The following is an 18,199-nucleotide window of genomic DNA, read 5'->3' as shown; positions in this document are numbered from 1 at the left end:
ACTACGCAAACTTTGTGACGTAGTACTCATTAGACGTCAGCATGAGCCCGTGATACGTGTATGGAAAGGTGGCTAAAGCTGTTGAAGAATATTGTTGACCATATTTTCTGCAATTTTATGTCATTAATTGAATAACACTTGGTCATCATTATGGAGCTGACAGAGGTGGTTTCCCCGCATGTTGCCGTGCCAGTAGTTGGAGTTTTACTTTGTGCATTTCTTGTTTTTGCATTTGGGTTTAAAACACCTGGTCAACCTCCAAGCTTCAATTTTGAAGAAGATAACAAACGTAAAAGATCAAAGAAATCAAAGGTTACATTTATTAAGTTTTATGTGTGATAATTTTATCATCAGTATCTTTTCATGAACCACACAAGCATAAGTGCACAAGATGTTTTTAAGTGCGCAATCTGATGTAATGAATGGTGTCTTCTATCAGCTGATTAAGTGCATAGGCCAATGTATATTTTAAAGTGCTTATACACCATGGTATACATTCAGAATATTAAAATGTATGGCTTTTTTTGACATTTTTTTTTAAAGATATTAATATTATGAATTTTAAAACTCAAAGCATCTAATTTGCAAATATAATAGTTGATACATTTTCTTTGAAGAAATGCCAAAAAATTAATATTCATATAATATAAGATAATTAAGAAATAATATTTGTCTTTTAATGCAGATATCGTAAAGGTCTATCAATTGAAATGTAACTTTCCTCCTTATCTGTGCTTTATATTAATGAATGCTTTGTTACTCTTTAGTCTCCTAAAAGTCAAAGTAATGGACATGTTGTAGCAGTAAATGAAGAAATTGAAAGCAAAGCAAATGCCAAACAACCACCCCAGTCAAAAAATGTTGCAAAATCACCCAAATCAGCTGCCAAAAAATCCACTGAACAGAATAAAAAGGTAATATTATACCCCCCGCAAACGAAGTTTAGGGGGGGTATATTGGAATCACCATGTCTGTCTGTCCGTCTGTCTGTAGACAAGATTTTGTCCGGACCATTACTCAGAAACTATTGGAAGGATTTGTCTGAAAATTTGTACACATATTATTCACCATATGAAGTTGTGCACCTGAAATTTTCATCTTGATTCGATTATTATTTTGAATTTTACAGGTGTTTTTTTCATTTTTATTTTGTGGTTTTGTCCGGACCGTTTCTTAGAAACTATTGCAAGGATTAATCTGAAAATTTATACACTTATTATTCACCATATGAAGGTGTGCACCTGGAATTTTCAACTCTTTTTGTTCATTTTTATGCATTTTACAGGTTTTATTTTTTGTTTTAATTGACTTGTTCATTTTGGGCTCATGTATAAGGTTTGAGACATAGAATCTAGAATATCTGTACAAAAACATTAACTACAGCTTAAAACTACTCATAAAAACTGAAAAAAAAGAAACATCATCAAGTGTTAAAAACAGTTTTTACATTGCACAGAAGATAATGTAATTTCATTTGTCTCTTGGGAATAATGACTGGACATGCATCCAGTTAAAGATAAATTAATGAGTTTGGTGTGGGAAGTTGAACATTAAGGTATCTCATTATGAACCATATGTTATCTCCTGGGAATTGGGCACAAGAATTAAAGATCTCTCTTCTCTTATTCTCTTAATTGTAATTTATTATCTGTCAAAGCACTTCATTACTGGATGACCTGCTCTTTATTTTCAAAATGAATTTGATATAAAGTTATCAAGATTAATTTGATTTTGTATAATATGATTTTTTTTCAACAATCAGTTTGCAGAGTGACATAACACATAATTGCAATATATTTTTTAATGCAGAAATAAAAAGATAAAATAAAAAAATAATGTTAGAATGGAATTACAATGTATTAGTATTGATGTTTCATTTGGTTGCACCTTTGTTTCATTCATTAAGAAACATGATGAGCATGCAATTATATTTCACTGCAAATTTTGTAAGTAAATTATGAACACCTCTAGATCCATAAAGTATTTTTGAATTGGCACCTTCTCTGAAAAACCCAGCGGGGGGGGGGGGGGGGGGGGGGTATTTGTCCCTACTGGACAGTTCTAGTTTTAACTTTCTTTTACACAGTACATCTTTACCTCTTTTTGACTTACTGAGATCATGTTAAGACTAATGATTAATCCAAGCTGTAAAAAGGCTGTAAAAGATTTTCAAGGAATTCTTATTTTTTAATGTACACTTTAAGATAAGTTAAAAAAAAAATAATTAGTTGCATCTAACTTCAGTTATTACAGTAAACTATTACAAGTTTTCAATGGTAGCAGATGTAAGTGATTGTGTAAAAAAAAAATAAATAACAGGTTGACATTTTTTTTGTTTGCAGGTCAAGAAAGCTGTAAAGGAAGTTGAAGAGTCTAAACCTGTACCCCCCGCACCTGTCTCTGAGGATGATGGAGGTACCTGGTTTTCTGTACCATCATAAATCACACATGACCTTGACCTATGTCACTGAATCAGATTTACAGTTTATTTTTGCTTTACTGATCAGAGTCTGAGATCAGAAGAACTTGTACATTAGTAAGATGCCCCAGTACATCCACCTGTCTGTAGATCTGTCCGATTACCTGTAAACAATTTTTCAAAGAGCTACTCCTCCAACTGTTTTGGTCAGATTTCAATAAAACATGAACACAATTAGACTATACTAAGATACATCTTTCTTTATTTTGTTTTCACTACAGCAGAGCTACAGTCTCATCAGGGACTTCTAGTTGTTAAGAAAGTAGCCAAGAACTAGCAAGAACTGTTTATGTATATATGATATTTTGCCCGTGGGTATATCATGTTGACCTGCCTATGAACCCCATGTTAGCTTTAAAGTCAAACCAGTTGCTTTTTGTAACAGGAAAATTGATCCATATCAGAACTTTTCTACTTTGAAATCTAGGTATGGGATGTTTGACATTTGACTGTCACTTTAACAAAATTGTTATGTCCATTGACCTTTGTATGATCCTCACCTTTAAAATTAATTAAAAGAGAAATGTGCATACCATATAAAATTATAAAAAAAATTCCCAGGAATTTTCTAGAAAAAATCCAAATTAACAACAGTTTCATAGTGATTTATCATTTTCACTGAGAGAAATTTGAAAGGGAATAGTGTAAATCTTGCTTTGGAGGAAAATATTTCTCTCACAGTGGGTTTATAGTGGTTAACTACTGATGCTACTAATGCCTATGTTTATAGGAGGATGGACAACCCAGGTGTCTAAGAAAGACAAGAAACAGAAGAGGACCATCATTGAGTCTGACGTGGAGGACAGAGCTGTGGAGGAGAAGCCGGTGGAGGAAGCCATTGTGGAGGAGAAGAGTAAACCCGTGGAACAGAGGAAGAAGAACAAGAAGAAGAATCAGCAGGTGAGATACTGTAACTTAGTCTGTTTTTCTTCCTAGAAAGTTTTATAATATTATAAAAAATCGGAAACATTTTTCATGGTACACCTTTTAAGTTAGAAAAAATGTATTACATATTCCTCCCACTGTGAGTTTCTGAGGTTTTATTACATAAGTCCATCACTATGTTTCATTTGTAAACCTTTGAACATATGGAATTGTAAACATGACCTCTGAGTTCAGGGTACACATTTCAGGATGAACCTTTAAAAACTCTGATTTTAAATATTTTGTTGAGCAGAGCAGTCAATAACAGGTGTAATCTTTCTTACATGACATATAGTTGGCTCAATGGTAAAGCTCTTGATTCTACTAAAGAATTTAAACATTCATGGAGCTCTTGTGTCTCCGCACACATTCATCAATATTTTTTTTTTAAATAGGAAAATGTGCCTGTCCAAGAAGAAACAGTCCCAGAGACTAAAGTTGAACCCAAGGTATGCTAATTTTTTAAGTTAAAAAAAGTTGTTTTGATTTTACATGTGTAAGAGAAGTTGGCAAAAAAACAGATAATGACACTACTCTATGAACTTTTCCTCTTGATCAAGAAAGTTTACAATGTAAGAATATTGTATGAAAATGAACAAAAAAAATTATTGTCGATGTGAATGCTAAAAAATTTAAAATTTTGTAGGAGACAGTGACAGAGAGTAGTAAAAAGGCAAAGAGTAAGAAGAAAGCTGAACCCAGCAAAGAGGTTGAGAAGAAAAGTGAACCGGCCAAACCAAAACCCGAACCAGAGAAAAAAAGTGAGGAGAAACTAAAGCAAGTGCAGGAGAGTGCACCAGAGGAGAAAAGCAAGACTTCACCTAAAAAGAAGAAGGGTGCCTCTTCTACAGAGGTAAAATACTGGACATAAATACATTTAGATAAAATGGTTTCTTAGTACCGATCTTACTCTGAATGTGATTTCAAATATTTAGCTCTGTTTCTTTTTGGAATAATTCACACAAGGTTACCTCATCTCTAGAATACATTGAGGCTTCTTTATATGTTTTTAATATCTCGAAATTAATTGTTTTGAATTTGATAAATTTGTATTTATTAATTTTATTCCTATTTAATGTTATCAGAAGAAAGTGGAAGTAAGCAAACCAGAGGCAGTCAAAGAGACAAAGAAATCAACTACAGCAAGCCCAGGGAATGCAGCTGGGGAACAGGAAAAATCAAAGGCCAAGTCTGAAGTTTCTTCAGGGCCCAAAACTGCAGCCCCAGAGGCAAAGGCAGAGGTGGTGACAGAATCAAAGAAAACCAAAGCAGAGCCACAACAGGGTATGTTGTCTGACATAGTGTAGTAGGTTCTTTTATTCTACTGATTTGATTTTATCGGTCTTCAGGTCAAAGGCATCAGGCATATCACATATGAAACAAGAGGCCCATGGGCCACATCGCTCACCTGAGAAGCTTTGACCATTCTGTTCTTTACCAGATTTCCTCCTTGTAATACATAATACATCCCCACCCTACCTCACTGATCATAATTTAGACATTTTGAAATCTACACTACCCAAGGATCCTTCCATGTGCACATAAGTTTCAGCTTTTCTGGCCCAGTGGTTCTTGAGAAGAAGATTTTCAAAGATTTTTCCTATATATTTCTATGTAAAACTTTGATTCCCAATTGTGGCCCTGCCCTTCCCCCCGGGGGTCATGATTTGAACAATTTAGAATTTACACTATCCCAGGATGCTTCCACAAAGTTTTAGCTTTTCTGGCCCAGTGGTTCTTGAGAAGAAGATTTTCAAAGATTTTTCCTATATATTTCTATGTAAAACTTTGATTCCCCATTGTGGCCCCGCCCTTCCCCGGGGGTCATGATTTGAATAATTTAGAATCTACACTATACCAGGATGCTTCCACATAAGTTCCAGCATTTCTGGCCCAGTGGTTCTTGAGAAGAAGATTTTCAAAGATTTTTCCTATATATTTCTATGTAAAACTTTGATTCCCCATTGTGGCCCCGCCCTTCCCCCGGGGGGTCATGATTTGAACAATTTAGAATCTACACTACCCCAGGATGCTTCCACATAAGTTTCAGCTTTTCTGGCCCAGTGGTTCTTGAGAAGAAGATTTTCAAAGATTTTTCCTATATATTTCTATGTAAAACTTTGATTCCCCATTGTGGCCGCGCCCTTCTCCCGGGGGTCATGATTTGAACAATTTAGAATCTACACTACCCCAGGATGCTTCCACATAAGTTTTAGCTTTCCTGGGCCAGTGGTTCTTGAGAAGAAGATTTTCAAAGATTTTTCCTATATATTTCTATGTAAAACTTTGATAACCCATTGTGGCCCCGCCCTTCCCCCGGGGGTCATGATTTGAACAATTTAGAATCTACACTATCCCAGGATGCTTCCACATAAGTTTCAGCTTTTCTGGCCCAGTGGTTCTTGAGAAGAAGATTTTCAAAGATTTTTCCTATGCATTTCTATGTAAAACTTTGATTCCCCATTGTGGCCCTGCCCTTCCCCCGGGGGTCATGATTTGAACAATTTAGAATCTACACTACCCCAAGATGCTTCCACGTAAGTTTTAGCTTTTCTGGCCCAGTGGTTCTTGAAAAGAAGATTTTCAAAGATTTTTCCTATATATTTCTATGTAAATCTTTGATTTCCCATTGTGGCCCCGCCCTTCCCCCGGGGGTCATGAGTTGAACAATTTAGAATCTACACTATCCCAGGATGCTTCCACATAAGTTTCAGCTTTTCTGGCCCAGTGGTTCTTGAGAAGAAGATTTTCAAAGATTTTTCCTATATATTTCTATGTAAAACTTTGATTCCCCATTGTGGCCCTGCCCTTCCCCCAGGGGTCATGATTTGAACAATTTAGAATCTACACTACCACAGGATGCTTCCACATAAGTTTCAGCTTTTCTGGCCCAGTGGTTCTTGAGAAGAAGATTTTCAAAGATTTTTCCTATGCATTTCTATGTAAAACTTTGATTCCCCATTGTGGCCCTGCCCTTCCCCCGGGGGTCATGATTTGAACAATTTAGAATCTACACTACCCCAAGATGCTTCCACGTAAGTTTTAGCTTTTCTGGCCCAGTGGTTCTTGAAAAGAAGATTTTCAAAGATTTTTATTATATATTTCTATGCAAAACTTTGATTTCCCATTGTGGCCCCGCCCTTCCCCCGGGGGTCATGAGTTGAACAATTTAGAATCTACACTATACCAGGATGCTTCCATATAAGTTTCAGCTTTTCTGGCCCAGGGGTTCTTGAGAAGAAGATTTTTTAATGACCCCACCCTATTTTTATCTCTTCTTGATTATCTCCCCTTGTGAGGGGACTTGGCCCTTTATTTTAACAATTTAAATTCCACTTTACCCAAGGATGCTTTGTACCAAGTTTGGTCAAAATTGGCCCAGTGGTGCTTGAGAAGAAGTCGAAAATGTGAAAAGTTTACAGACGGACAGACAGACAGACGGACAGACAGACGGACGGACGACGGACAAAATGTGATCAGAAAAGCTCACTTGAGCCTTCGGCTCAGGTGAGCTAAAAAACTATATTTATTACTTCATTTTAAGTATGTAATAAAAGATTGTAAAGCATACTAATAATCATTTATTGATTCACAATTAAGCGACCTCTGAGTACGTTAGGGAAGAAATATATTGATGATGTCCCACTACATTATTCACTCTATACAGTAGCTTTTCATTATTCTTTAAATTTGGTTGTAGCTGAGAAAACTGAGGCCAGTGGTGCTGAGAATGGAGAATCAGCTGTCTCATTTGATGAAGTGGGAGGTAAGTGTTGCTGAAGGCAATCAGTGTGCTCAGATAGATAAAGTATCACACAAGGGCCCAGTTACTCTTTTTTGTATTCAGTTTATCATGTGCTGTAAACTTGTAATTTTGTTGAGTGAAATGTTTTTATTTGTGTTCTATTTTTTCTTGTTTGTATAGATTCTTGGGTTGAAGCCAAGCCGAAGAGCAAGAAGAAAAAAGCTAGGCGAGATAACTAGCCATTGCTATTTTGTTTTGTTGTTGTTGCTATATACTGCAATAAAAGGTGCTGGATCCTTGTTAACAAGGCATTGTGACCTTTGTGACCTTTACACACATTGACGAAGGCCTGGTTGTGGTGGTAGATTAGAAGCAAGCCTGAGGAATGCACACATCATGATCACCAAAGGCAAAGGCACAGCATACACTTCCATGAAAGAAATTGCCAGTGGGATTTTAAACAGATTTTGAAAGAACTAAGAAAGTGCAAGATTTGTAGGATACTTCTTTTTTTCGTTTCTTTTTTTTTTTGAAACACATTTGTACTATTTGAAGGAATAAGTGCTCCTTGATAGAAAAAAAAAATATTTGAAGAAAATAAAATAAAAATAGTTTGTTGGATTTAATTTCCACACACACAAAATAATTACTACAACAGTGGCATAACTTTATTCATGTCCTGGCATAGTTTTGCTCAATGTTTTTGATTTTTTTTAAATCAAATTTGTTATAGGTGAATAATAATTTTCTTTCTAATTATGTTGATTTCAAAACTGTGTGCAGGCTTTGGGGTCTCTTTGTTATGTTTTGTTATTTCTTACTTTAGAATTTAATTAAAATCTAGTCACCATTTAGTTAAAAAAAATCTCAGATGGTGGACATATGGATAAATGTTTAATGTTAAATGTATTACCTCTCATGTGCTTATGTTGATAGAATATGCTGAGGATTGAAAGGAAGGGGGGGGGGGTATCTGATAGGAAAAATTGTATGACATGTCAATTAACTTGCTCATGTTAAATCTAGGTTTTCACTCAAAAAGTATGTGTAGATTGTATCAAATAAGAAAAATATATTTTTTTATGATTAGATGGACAGATGACAAATAGAGAAAAGTTACGTAAGTAAAATGTACTTTGTATATGTATTAAACCATCTGATCCCAAGTTATAACTTTTTATAGGTCTGTATTATTGTTTTAAGGTTGTCTCATAGGGTCTTAAAGATGAAATGATTATGATAAATCACCATTTGTATGAGTGTTTGCTATGTTATTTTATTGTTTTGGATATTTATATGTATATTGTATCGAGGCTATGTACAGTTTCAGGAACTGTGTTGTGTCTGGCACTGTGCATAAATTTCCTGTGATATAGAATGAATAATGGTATGAAAAGTATGATACAGAATATCTGTATATAGTCAATTTAGGATGAATTCATTAAAGCTCTGTATTAATTGTCCCAGTTATTAGAACATTGAGAAAAAAGCCCAAGCACATGGGGCAGTAAAGTGTTGATATAGGAGACCACTCTCTCCAAAATAAAGTTATATATCAAAAAGACACTAAATCTATTGAGTACATTCCAGATTTTTCTTTGGCAGCTTTACTTTAACAGTGCATTAAGAAATATCAAAAGTTTATTTTTATCTTAATGGATGTGTTTCTTTTTACATAATTAAATTAACTGTATGATTTAATTTATTTAAGAGGTAAAATAAAAGATGGTATGATTAGGTTTGTCTTCCAGGGTCTGGATATAAAAGTGGGTTTTGTCAATATGTAGACATCTTGCCACTCGTAAAATTGTGCAGAAAGCCAAATGATTTTTTTTTTTACATCTGAATTGCAGAACCAAGTAACAGTTTGTGTAATTAAGTTTTGATTCCTGATATTATTCAAGATTTTCTTATATTTAAGTGCCAAAATATTGGAGGACGCCATTCATGAATTCTCGTGGGAAATTTTACTTGTTGAAAGATGGATGTATTGAAACTATTTAGTTGATATAAAAATATGTTGAATATGTCTGACATGTATTTTTGGTATTAAGAAATTATTTATTGATTATTTGTAAATTAATATATGTGTGCAAATTGCATGAGGAAAACTACAGCAGTGGCATGAAAGTGCTGTTCATTGATATATATTTATATGTATTTATGCTTGAATCATTTATTTTTCTCTCTTGTAGTATCTAAAGTAGTTTATTATGTGAGGGTATTTATGAATGCATCAGTTGTATCCCTTTAAACAATTGTTATATTGAGATGAACCTAAATCGATCTCTGCTGGTATCTATAGATGTTGGAAGTCGGAGAAATCAGTGAAGAAAAAGTTCTATGTTGGGTATCAGTGAAAAATATAGACATGTATGATTATGTTTATATGAAAGGGAGCACATACTTGATGAGATGTGTATGTTTTGGTAATGGGATTCTATGTAATATTAAAGTACATGTATTGTGAATATAATTGCCATTTTCATACATATTAGTGCACTTGATTTTCATAAAATGATACAAGATTGGGCATGAGTCGTGTTTTGATAGGAGGAATTAAAAGTTTTAAAAAAAATCAATTTTGTGCATGAAGTGAAAGGGGTCAAGAAGCAGTCAATCAAGAAAAATTCTTATCAATCATGAATACTTTGTACTTTTGTTGAATTGGCACTAAATATTCACTTTTTGAGTATGCCCTAAATTTGCTACAGATGTTTTGAAAGTTAGATGTTTTGATAAAGAAATATGTGAAAAGGAGAGGGGGAGGAGTAGTCATAGTTTTAACTTTGTTTATTAGAGGAATTTCTTTACCTTTGTCAGTAGTTTCCTCTTGTGTCTACATTTTTAAGTGTCACATGTTTTTGAATTGATATATACATTTTAAAGAAAAAAGGAAGAATTGTCAGAAAAAAAATGTTTCCCCCCTTTTTTTGCCCATAAGTTGTGCAATGTTTTTATGATATGACATCTACAAGTAGCTAAGGATTATTATTACTTAGTCCTGATTTACGGCATGAAGTTGGGTGTATGTTAACACGAATGATTAGTTGTGACAAATGAACATTTTAATGTTATGGTGCATATGATTACAAAAATGACCAATCAGAAGTCAGTATACAGGGTATGTTACATCTTATCTCCTCTCGGATCTGTCTGAAAGATATACTTTATGTGGCATTAGTGAACCATTCCAAGATGTAGAGCATATACTTGTATACATATATATTTTTTGACATTGTAGTATTGTTTTTGAAGTAATGTGAGCTAAACACTAGTATTTTGTGATGCCATGTTAGTGTGAATTAAGGTCTAGTTTTGAAAAAAAGGAATGTATTTTTTAATCATTTCAATGTTTAATCTGTTTGAGAAAGAGAGAGAGAGAATGTAATTTGACCCGTATCAGGTTCACTTAGGTTGTGTTCATTATAGAAAAAGAAAATTACAAGAATAAATTAAAATTGATCATATATATACTCTGACTGTGTTTTTTTTTAATGATTTTATGAAATTGATTGTTTACTTACATCAAACGTTTAAATTTACTCGGAGTTCCACCACGCAGAAAATGGATAAAAAAGATTTATATAACATATTGATATTAAATAATCTTTATTATAGAGAGGAATACTGGTACATGTTTCTGTATGTATAAAGTTTGATTTCTCCTGCTACCATATACCCATGATGGACCCCTGACAAATTCTTTCTATGGGGCTTAATTCCTTCTCATGGAGAAGCACCAATCGGATATACAAGGTAAACAGAAAGCAGTTGCACATGTAACAGCTTGTTTGCCACTAAATGGTTTAATGTTATTTGTTAAGAGATAAAAGGAACAATCAAGATTTGTATTTTTCCAAAAGATATTGCTGCAGTCAGTCCATATAGAATATCGAATGAAATGAGTCAGTGGTCGAAAGGCATTTGACTCAGGACCCTAATATAGTGAGGATGCACATAGGGGTACCCAACTGATTTCATACTTGAAACTCTCCTACACAACTTATGCAGAATAAATAGAGATTTTCACAGAATCTTTATTACACAATAGTGTTATTGTGCACCTTCTATTTAAAATTTTAATGAGGCACATACGTATTTGGAGTTTCCCATTACAAAAAATAGATAATTAATGCTATTCTTTCTATAATATTGGGGATACTCATATTTTATCTGCAACTGATCCTCCTGCTCCTACAAGTAAGAGCTTTGGCTAATGTCTAAAATCTATAAGGCTACATTCCTTATATACATGTGTCTAGGACCAAGTCAAAAGCACTATGAACCTCTACCATGCTGGAATACAACTCCTTCTACCGTAAAATCAAATATTTTTGTGGGGTCAAATTGTCCTGGTTTGAGTAAAAGTCTTGGTTTGTGGGGATTTGAATCAGTGGATAAAGAATTGTTGAGTAGTTATGTATGTAACATTTTACATTTCATAGTGGACATGAATTCGTGGGTTTCTTCATACCTCGAAAACAACGAAAACTTGTGATTTCACAGTATACCCCTGGTATATCACTGATTTGAATTCAGTGAGACTTCTTCGTTTCACCAATTTTTATCCCATTATGTGCCATTGTGCACCTCATAATTTTTAGAGTAATCAACACATTGCGGGTTTCCCATAAAAAAAATGGATTTTGCCATTTTCTAAAATATTAGGAATCCCTGTCTCTAATATCTGCAACTCCTCATATACCTGATAAACTTTCCCAGAATCCTTATAATATGTATACTGTACTGCCACTTTAATAGCTGTTATTTAACTTTTGAACAGGCATTCCTTTTTGCAAAACATGGACAAGTGAGGAGTTAGCACTTGAGGGAGACAACTCCCGTGGTACGAGATGCAAGTGCAAGTACTTTCAGTACTTTGATGTTTTTCTTGACATTTTTTGACATAATTAGAATAAGAAAAAGAAGAGAAAAAAAGAATAACACAAACTGATAATATGGCCCGCAATTTCATGATTTATTACATGTTAGCAAATATTTACGATAAACATAAACACGCCCACTTTACGGCAATTGCATGTGTTATTCAACTTGACTTGGATCCGTTTTCAATGACCAACTTGTTTCACAGCTTATAGATGGGTCTCCGTGTATCAAAGTTAAAGAAAGCCATTATAGATGACCATCTTCTCCTGACAAATATTTTGACGACTGGTGGTTTGCTTGCTGCTGGAGATGTTCTTACACAGACCTTGGAGATTAGTATGGACAAGGAGAATAAACAGAAATTCTGTTGGTATCGGACAGGCATGTGTTATAATTAAAATTAATCAATAGGTTAATGAATGCCAAAATATGTCTCTTTAGTATCTGAATTTACTAAGTTTTCATTGGAAAAAGTTTTTTGATCCCAAATGATGTACATGTATGTATAAAACAGTTCTGATCAAATCATATCATACTATTACATCATATATTCAGTAGGTTACAACTGAAGTGTTGAATCATATCCTTTATAAATACTAGTGGATGTTTATCTGTATTCTTAATGTTTTTCTCCATGCCAATCAAATTTTATGCTTTCCCTTATTGATTCTTTATTATTAAAAACACTCATTTTTTTGGAGGTAGATATGATTAATGTAAATGTGCAGGATGCAAATACATCTTATAAGGTCTTATAAGAATTGTTGTTAAAGAAGTTAATGTACCATCTGTTGTGATTTGGACAGTGAAGTTGGATAGCAGCCTGTGTAGCTCAGTTGTCAAAGAGTATCTGACTTAAACAATGCTTGGGTCCCAGATTTGATTTCAGATCCAGTCGTATATTTTCCCTTTAAAATCCAGATCCGAGAGCCACCTTGAAGCCCCCAGTAGGTCCAGAGCAAAGCCCTAGTGGGGGCCTAGGTGGCAAGGCCCCTGTAATCACCTGCATTCCAGAGATTTTGTAGTGTAAAAGTGATGTCTCATAACCCCCCCCCCCCCTTTAAATCCGCCACTGATAGAACATGGAATACTTTATTTAATTTGAGTGGGAGGCCCTCTTTACTGTATAGAATTGACCTTATTTTAGGAGCTATATAGAATATGTGGGGAAGTATAATTTATTTATGACAAAGTTTTCATTAGTGTGGACAGCTGATATTATCAAGCAGTAGCAAGAAAATGCCAGGTGTTAGCTTATATGAGATTGAATGACAATTGAGTATTTTGTTCTGTTTTTGCCAGACACATGTATGTGCAAGTCAGTTGAAAGAGCAGTTAATTGGGATTGGTTTTTTTGGGAGGGGTGTAAAATTCTTGACTGGAATACCGGATTCTTTTCCCTTGTAACATTTGAGTAGTAACCCAAGACCTTAGCAGTGTGATTCATATAATTTCCACCAATGCAAGTTCCTTTTGAATTTTACAGAGCGGATGTTGGCAGTAGGTATGGCTTTGGGTCCATTTGCTCATGTATGGTACAGCAAGATTGTAGATAAACTAGTACCTGGGGTAGCCAGCACTCAAACAGCTCTCAAGAAAATTCTAGCTGATCAACTTGTTGCTGGACCATTCTTCTGCAGTGGTTTTTTCTTTGGTAAGAAATTTTTTTGTTCACATTCAGTTGAATTGGTCTCAGGGACAGCCCTGGTGTGTACCAAGGTATTGTATATATTAAAGGTATGCTACAGTGAAACTTGTCTAATCCAGATGCTGTGTAATCCGTAATTTTGTCTAATACAATGTAAACTTGGGAGTCCCTTCAGTTGTTTTAAATGTTGTCTAATGCAACCATTTTCTTTGGAACCACACTGTAGGAATGGGATTGCTGGAAGGAAAAGGAGGAGAGGGGGCTGTTGCTGAGGTTAAACAAAAGTTCCTACCAGTATATATGGTAAGATAACTAACTGCCAACTACCAGTGTACATGGTAAGATAACTAGCTATTAACTACCAGTGTACATGGTGAGATAACTGTTAACTACCAGTGTATATGGTAAGATAACTAACTGTTAACTACTAGTGTACATGGTAAGAAAACTAGCTGTTAACTACCAGTGTACATGGTAAGATAACTAGCTGCTAACTACCAGTGTACATGGTAAGATAACTAACTGTTTACAACCAGTGTACATGTACATGGTAAGATAATTCAGAGTTACTTGTCCATTGTCAAGAACGTAAAGGTGGACTTAATTTTCAAATTAGCTTATAATTGAATTAAGAGAAATTCTTATAATTGAATAAAGAGAAAATATTTAAGGTAGGATTCTTCTCTGGTTTCTGACTAGATGAAACATTCAAAGAACATTTGCTTATATGTCTTATATATTGAGGTGTAAGGAATTTAATAGACCATATTTTTCTTTCCTCATCACAATTGAACAAATTTAAATAGAAATGGTAAATTGCATTTGAAAACTAGCAGGGACTATATTTTTGGTGGAATGGTGGCATTTGAAAATATCTTCTTTTCTGCCTCTCAAAATTATAATAGAACAATGAATTTAGTAATAATTTTTACACAATCGAAGACTTGGAGAAATTTTCAAATGTAAATTAAATTAATAATGAGGGACTAAACTTTCAAAATCTATCAAATAGATATGATTTTTTAAACAAACTAGAACTTTATTAGCTTTTAAACGCTTCCCATCAAAGTGCAGATTTGAGCCAAAAATCCATAAAAAGTATTTTTTCTCTCTTAGTAAACTATCAAAAGTTTTTAATTTTGTATCATTTTGTACATTTATAAGACTACTTTATTATATGTGAAAATAAGAAAAAGTGAAAAATAGGAAGCATATGAAAAGAACTAATATATCCTAAAATATTAAGAAAAACAGAGAAAATTCGGATTTAAGCCAATATCCAGTTAAGTTAAATCATTTATGTAAATTTGGTAAATCATGCTATAGACCCGATATAGTCATATGTTTTTATGCAAAAAGAACAATTATTAAACTTTTGAAATAGAAGTATGTATCACATGATTGGCAACAGTTATTTTTTATTCTTAATGTCAAGGAAAAAGATAATGACCTTGACCTGACCTTGCCTCTGATATAAAACGGTCAAATTTAATTTCACTGATACTATCACTTACTGATATTGTCTTCTTGATTCTGTGAAAATTTCATTAATTTTTAGATATCAGAAATATGAAAAGAATCCTACCTTAAGTCCTATTTTTATTTTTAAAAATTCTGAATAGTAATATATTTCACAGCAAAAATGAAAAATACTGTATTACAGATTGATTGGTGCGTGTGGCCACCAGCTCAGTTTATCAACTTTCGATTTCTTCCTGTTGAATTCCGAGTGATTTATGTTGCCTGTATCACACTCTGCTGGAACACATTTTTATCGTATTACAAGCATATGGTAAGATTTTTTAAAAAGTTTAAACTACTATGTACAAATACAGGTATACTTTGTTTCTTGGACTTCAGTTCTTCATTTAAGGGATAAAGAATTGCTTGCATAAATGATACAAATTTCTGTTTACGTGTCATCAATGAAAAGTAAAGTTGAGTAATTCAGTTTTATCTTTATTCATTGAATTTTTTTTGTAGGATGTAAATAAGATTACAGAAAAACAAGAAGTCAAAAGCTGATGATCAATTTTTCATAGGGTGTGAGAGACTTAATGTGTTAGCCAGAGTTCATTTTTTTTTCAGTTTATTAGTCAACTGTTGTTATGAGATTTTAAGATATTTTGTACATGTACTTGTCTGTTCAGCATAGGATTCAAGTAATGATTATTTTTATATCGTTTTCTTCTCATTCATGTATTTATTTACATGTCATTATAATCTCCCATTTAAGTTTTTTTAATCTTATTTTTTCAGTGATCAATATTTATTTATTTATACACTGAATTTGATATTTATTAAAAACTTGAATATATAAAGCATTCCTGTCTTGTCTTATATGGATCATTCTTGTGCGTTGGGATGGTTGACATAGGGTTTTGTGCACTCAGCTTGTCTATCCAATGATTTCTTCAGAATAGAAACAAATCCCTCACAAATATTTTTTTATATATCTATGTGAACTTCTAATAAAAGAATCACAGGTACAATACTTACAGTATATGTTTACAAGGGGCCCGTTTACAAGTTAATAACTGATTTGATATGATTGTTGTCACCTTAAGCCCTCGTATTTTGCTGTTCGACAATTCTTGCTGGAGGGCAAACATTTTCTCATCTTAGCAGGAAGTACCCAGGATATTCTGTGGGTAACATTCACTGATGTCACAGTCATATATCAAAGTGCTTATATTCTGTGTGGGGAAGATACTTTATTAATTTTTTTTAGAGGATTTTTATAATTTTTGATTGATAAAATGGATATTCTGTGTATTTGTTAAACTCAACGTAATACAAGATGACTTTAATGGATTGGAATATTGCTGAAAATAATTAAGTAAGTATCAATGATTGTGTTAATTAATTTTTTTACTGAAATTGTAATGATAACTAGTGATGAATGAATTTATTGTTAATTTAAAATATTCATTTAGATACTTTGCATATAAAAATTGTTAAATCAAAACCAAGTATTTGATTTAGAATTTCTTTCTTATACATGTATAAATTACATGATTATTTTTTTTACAGTCAATAATATCATTCAGACATGGGATTCTGGAAACAGCTTGGTTTACTTTTATGGAAAAATTATACTTTGAGAAAACGACAAAAGGTATGTATTTTAAAGTACAAAGTATATTCAAAGTGTACTTATATATATAAACATCACAGAAAAAAAATATTTGAAATTGAGAAGAAATTTTACATTGATTAGTTTTTTCAAATACTTATTTTAAGTATTAAGTGATTTAAGGTTGATTTCATAGTATGTACATTTCATTTATACCATCTACCTGGGTAGCAAAATGGTGTACATAGGAATTTGTCATGGGGGAGTTTAATTTTATTTCTTATAAGACATACACTGAAATGGGGTATTTTGCTGCATTATATACATTAATTAAGAAGTATATTATTTATTACGAAATACTTTTGATTTATAATATTTCCAAAGATCCATGTGTTACACCTCCTATAATGATGGTTGTACATTTAGACAGGTGAATGAGTTCATTCACATCATTATGATTGTATTATGATTCATAGTCTCTATATGACCCATGTACCGGGGTCTGTTATAGGAGATGTGTGACTTTGTTATGTAACTATTATTTTAGAAAGTGTAACTATTTTTTTTTAGAAACTGCCTATATATCAGATGCATCAAAGGGTGTTTAAGATACCTAATAATACATAATGTGGATAACCAAGTAGTTTTTTATTACTTGGAAAACATTTCCCTTCCATTAATATTATTCCACAGAAAAGAAATGTATTTGAATGTTTTGAATATAATAATTTTAATTGAGATTTAGATTTTGTGAAGTTTTTAAAATGCAAAAACCTGAAATATTCCAACATTCTATTACATTTTGAAGATAAACAAACTCATACTTGATACACTGGTACTTTTAAGAATTAACTATAAGGTCACACTGTCACAGAGTCAATTGTTGATTGTCAAACCACTCTGGAAATAATAAGACATTGTCCTCTCAATTTTTGGAAACTCCTTTGGTTGGCAGAGATTAAATAACATACACCAGTACTCCAGGAAGAATTATTTTGAGGTCACAAGGTCAAAGAAAAGGGTCAACTATTCTGGGCTAAAGAAGAAAATAAGCGAATTAAGTTCAATCTTTTCAACATTGCCAGGGAAAAAAAGATTAATTTGTTCTTTAGTTTTGTTTTAGTGTGTAAATTTCATTCACATGTTCCATGTGATTTTAAGTTTATGTCCCCCCTCCCTTCCTCCCAATAAATCATGGTTGTTTGGGCTATATAGATGGTAGATATCAGCCTGGTAGCTCAGTGTTTAGAGCACCTGACTAATGATAAAAAGTCCTGGGTTCTATACCTGTTCAATGCAGCCATATATTGTCTTTAATAATTCCTCCTTTCTTTCTTTATTTAGTGGCCAGTTTTGGGGCCTTTTTGAGGTTAATATATGTAAATTAGTCATTTCTGAAAAGGAAAGCTTGATTGTTGTGCGAGTCTTCAAGGGAAA

At 33.1% G+C, this 18,199-nt stretch overlaps 2 protein-coding genes across 2 annotated transcripts; both read left to right on the top strand.

Annotated features, from left to right (window-relative positions):
• Nucleotides 1-23: 23 nt before the first annotated feature.
• Nucleotides 24-10,630, top strand: LOC134254070 (uncharacterized protein AH6.3-like). The gene is made up of 9 exons (XM_062736633.1): nt 24-312; nt 768-914; nt 2,343-2,415; nt 3,210-3,379; nt 3,799-3,852; nt 4,050-4,256; nt 4,489-4,687; nt 7,104-7,169; nt 7,329-10,630. The coding sequence occupies exons 1-9, from the start codon at nt 151-153 to the stop codon at nt 7,385-7,387; spliced, it is 1,137 nt and encodes a 378-aa protein (XP_062592617.1). The 5' UTR covers nt 24-150; the 3' UTR covers nt 7,388-10,630.
• A 1,545-nt stretch (nt 10,631-12,175) lies between these two features.
• Nucleotides 12,176-15,941, top strand: LOC134254067 (mpv17-like protein 2). Its single transcript, XM_062736631.1, has 5 exons — nt 12,176-12,419; nt 13,525-13,692; nt 13,913-13,989; nt 15,350-15,478; nt 15,670-15,941. Exons 1-5 carry the CDS (start codon nt 12,251-12,253, stop codon nt 15,709-15,711), a joined length of 585 nt encoding a protein of 194 aa, XP_062592615.1. The 5' UTR covers nt 12,176-12,250; the 3' UTR covers nt 15,712-15,941.
• The last annotated feature ends 2,258 nt before the right edge of the window (nt 15,942-18,199 follow it).

Source organism: Saccostrea cucullata, unplaced genomic scaffold (assembly GCF_032062105.1).
Source record: "Saccostrea cucullata isolate Sc308-1 unplaced genomic scaffold, CSIRO_AGI_Scuc_v1 ctg1411, whole genome shotgun sequence".
Classification (NCBI taxonomy): domain Eukaryota; kingdom Metazoa; phylum Mollusca; class Bivalvia; order Ostreida; family Ostreidae; genus Saccostrea; species Saccostrea cuccullata.
This window is presented reverse-complemented; position numbering and strand designations above follow the sequence as displayed.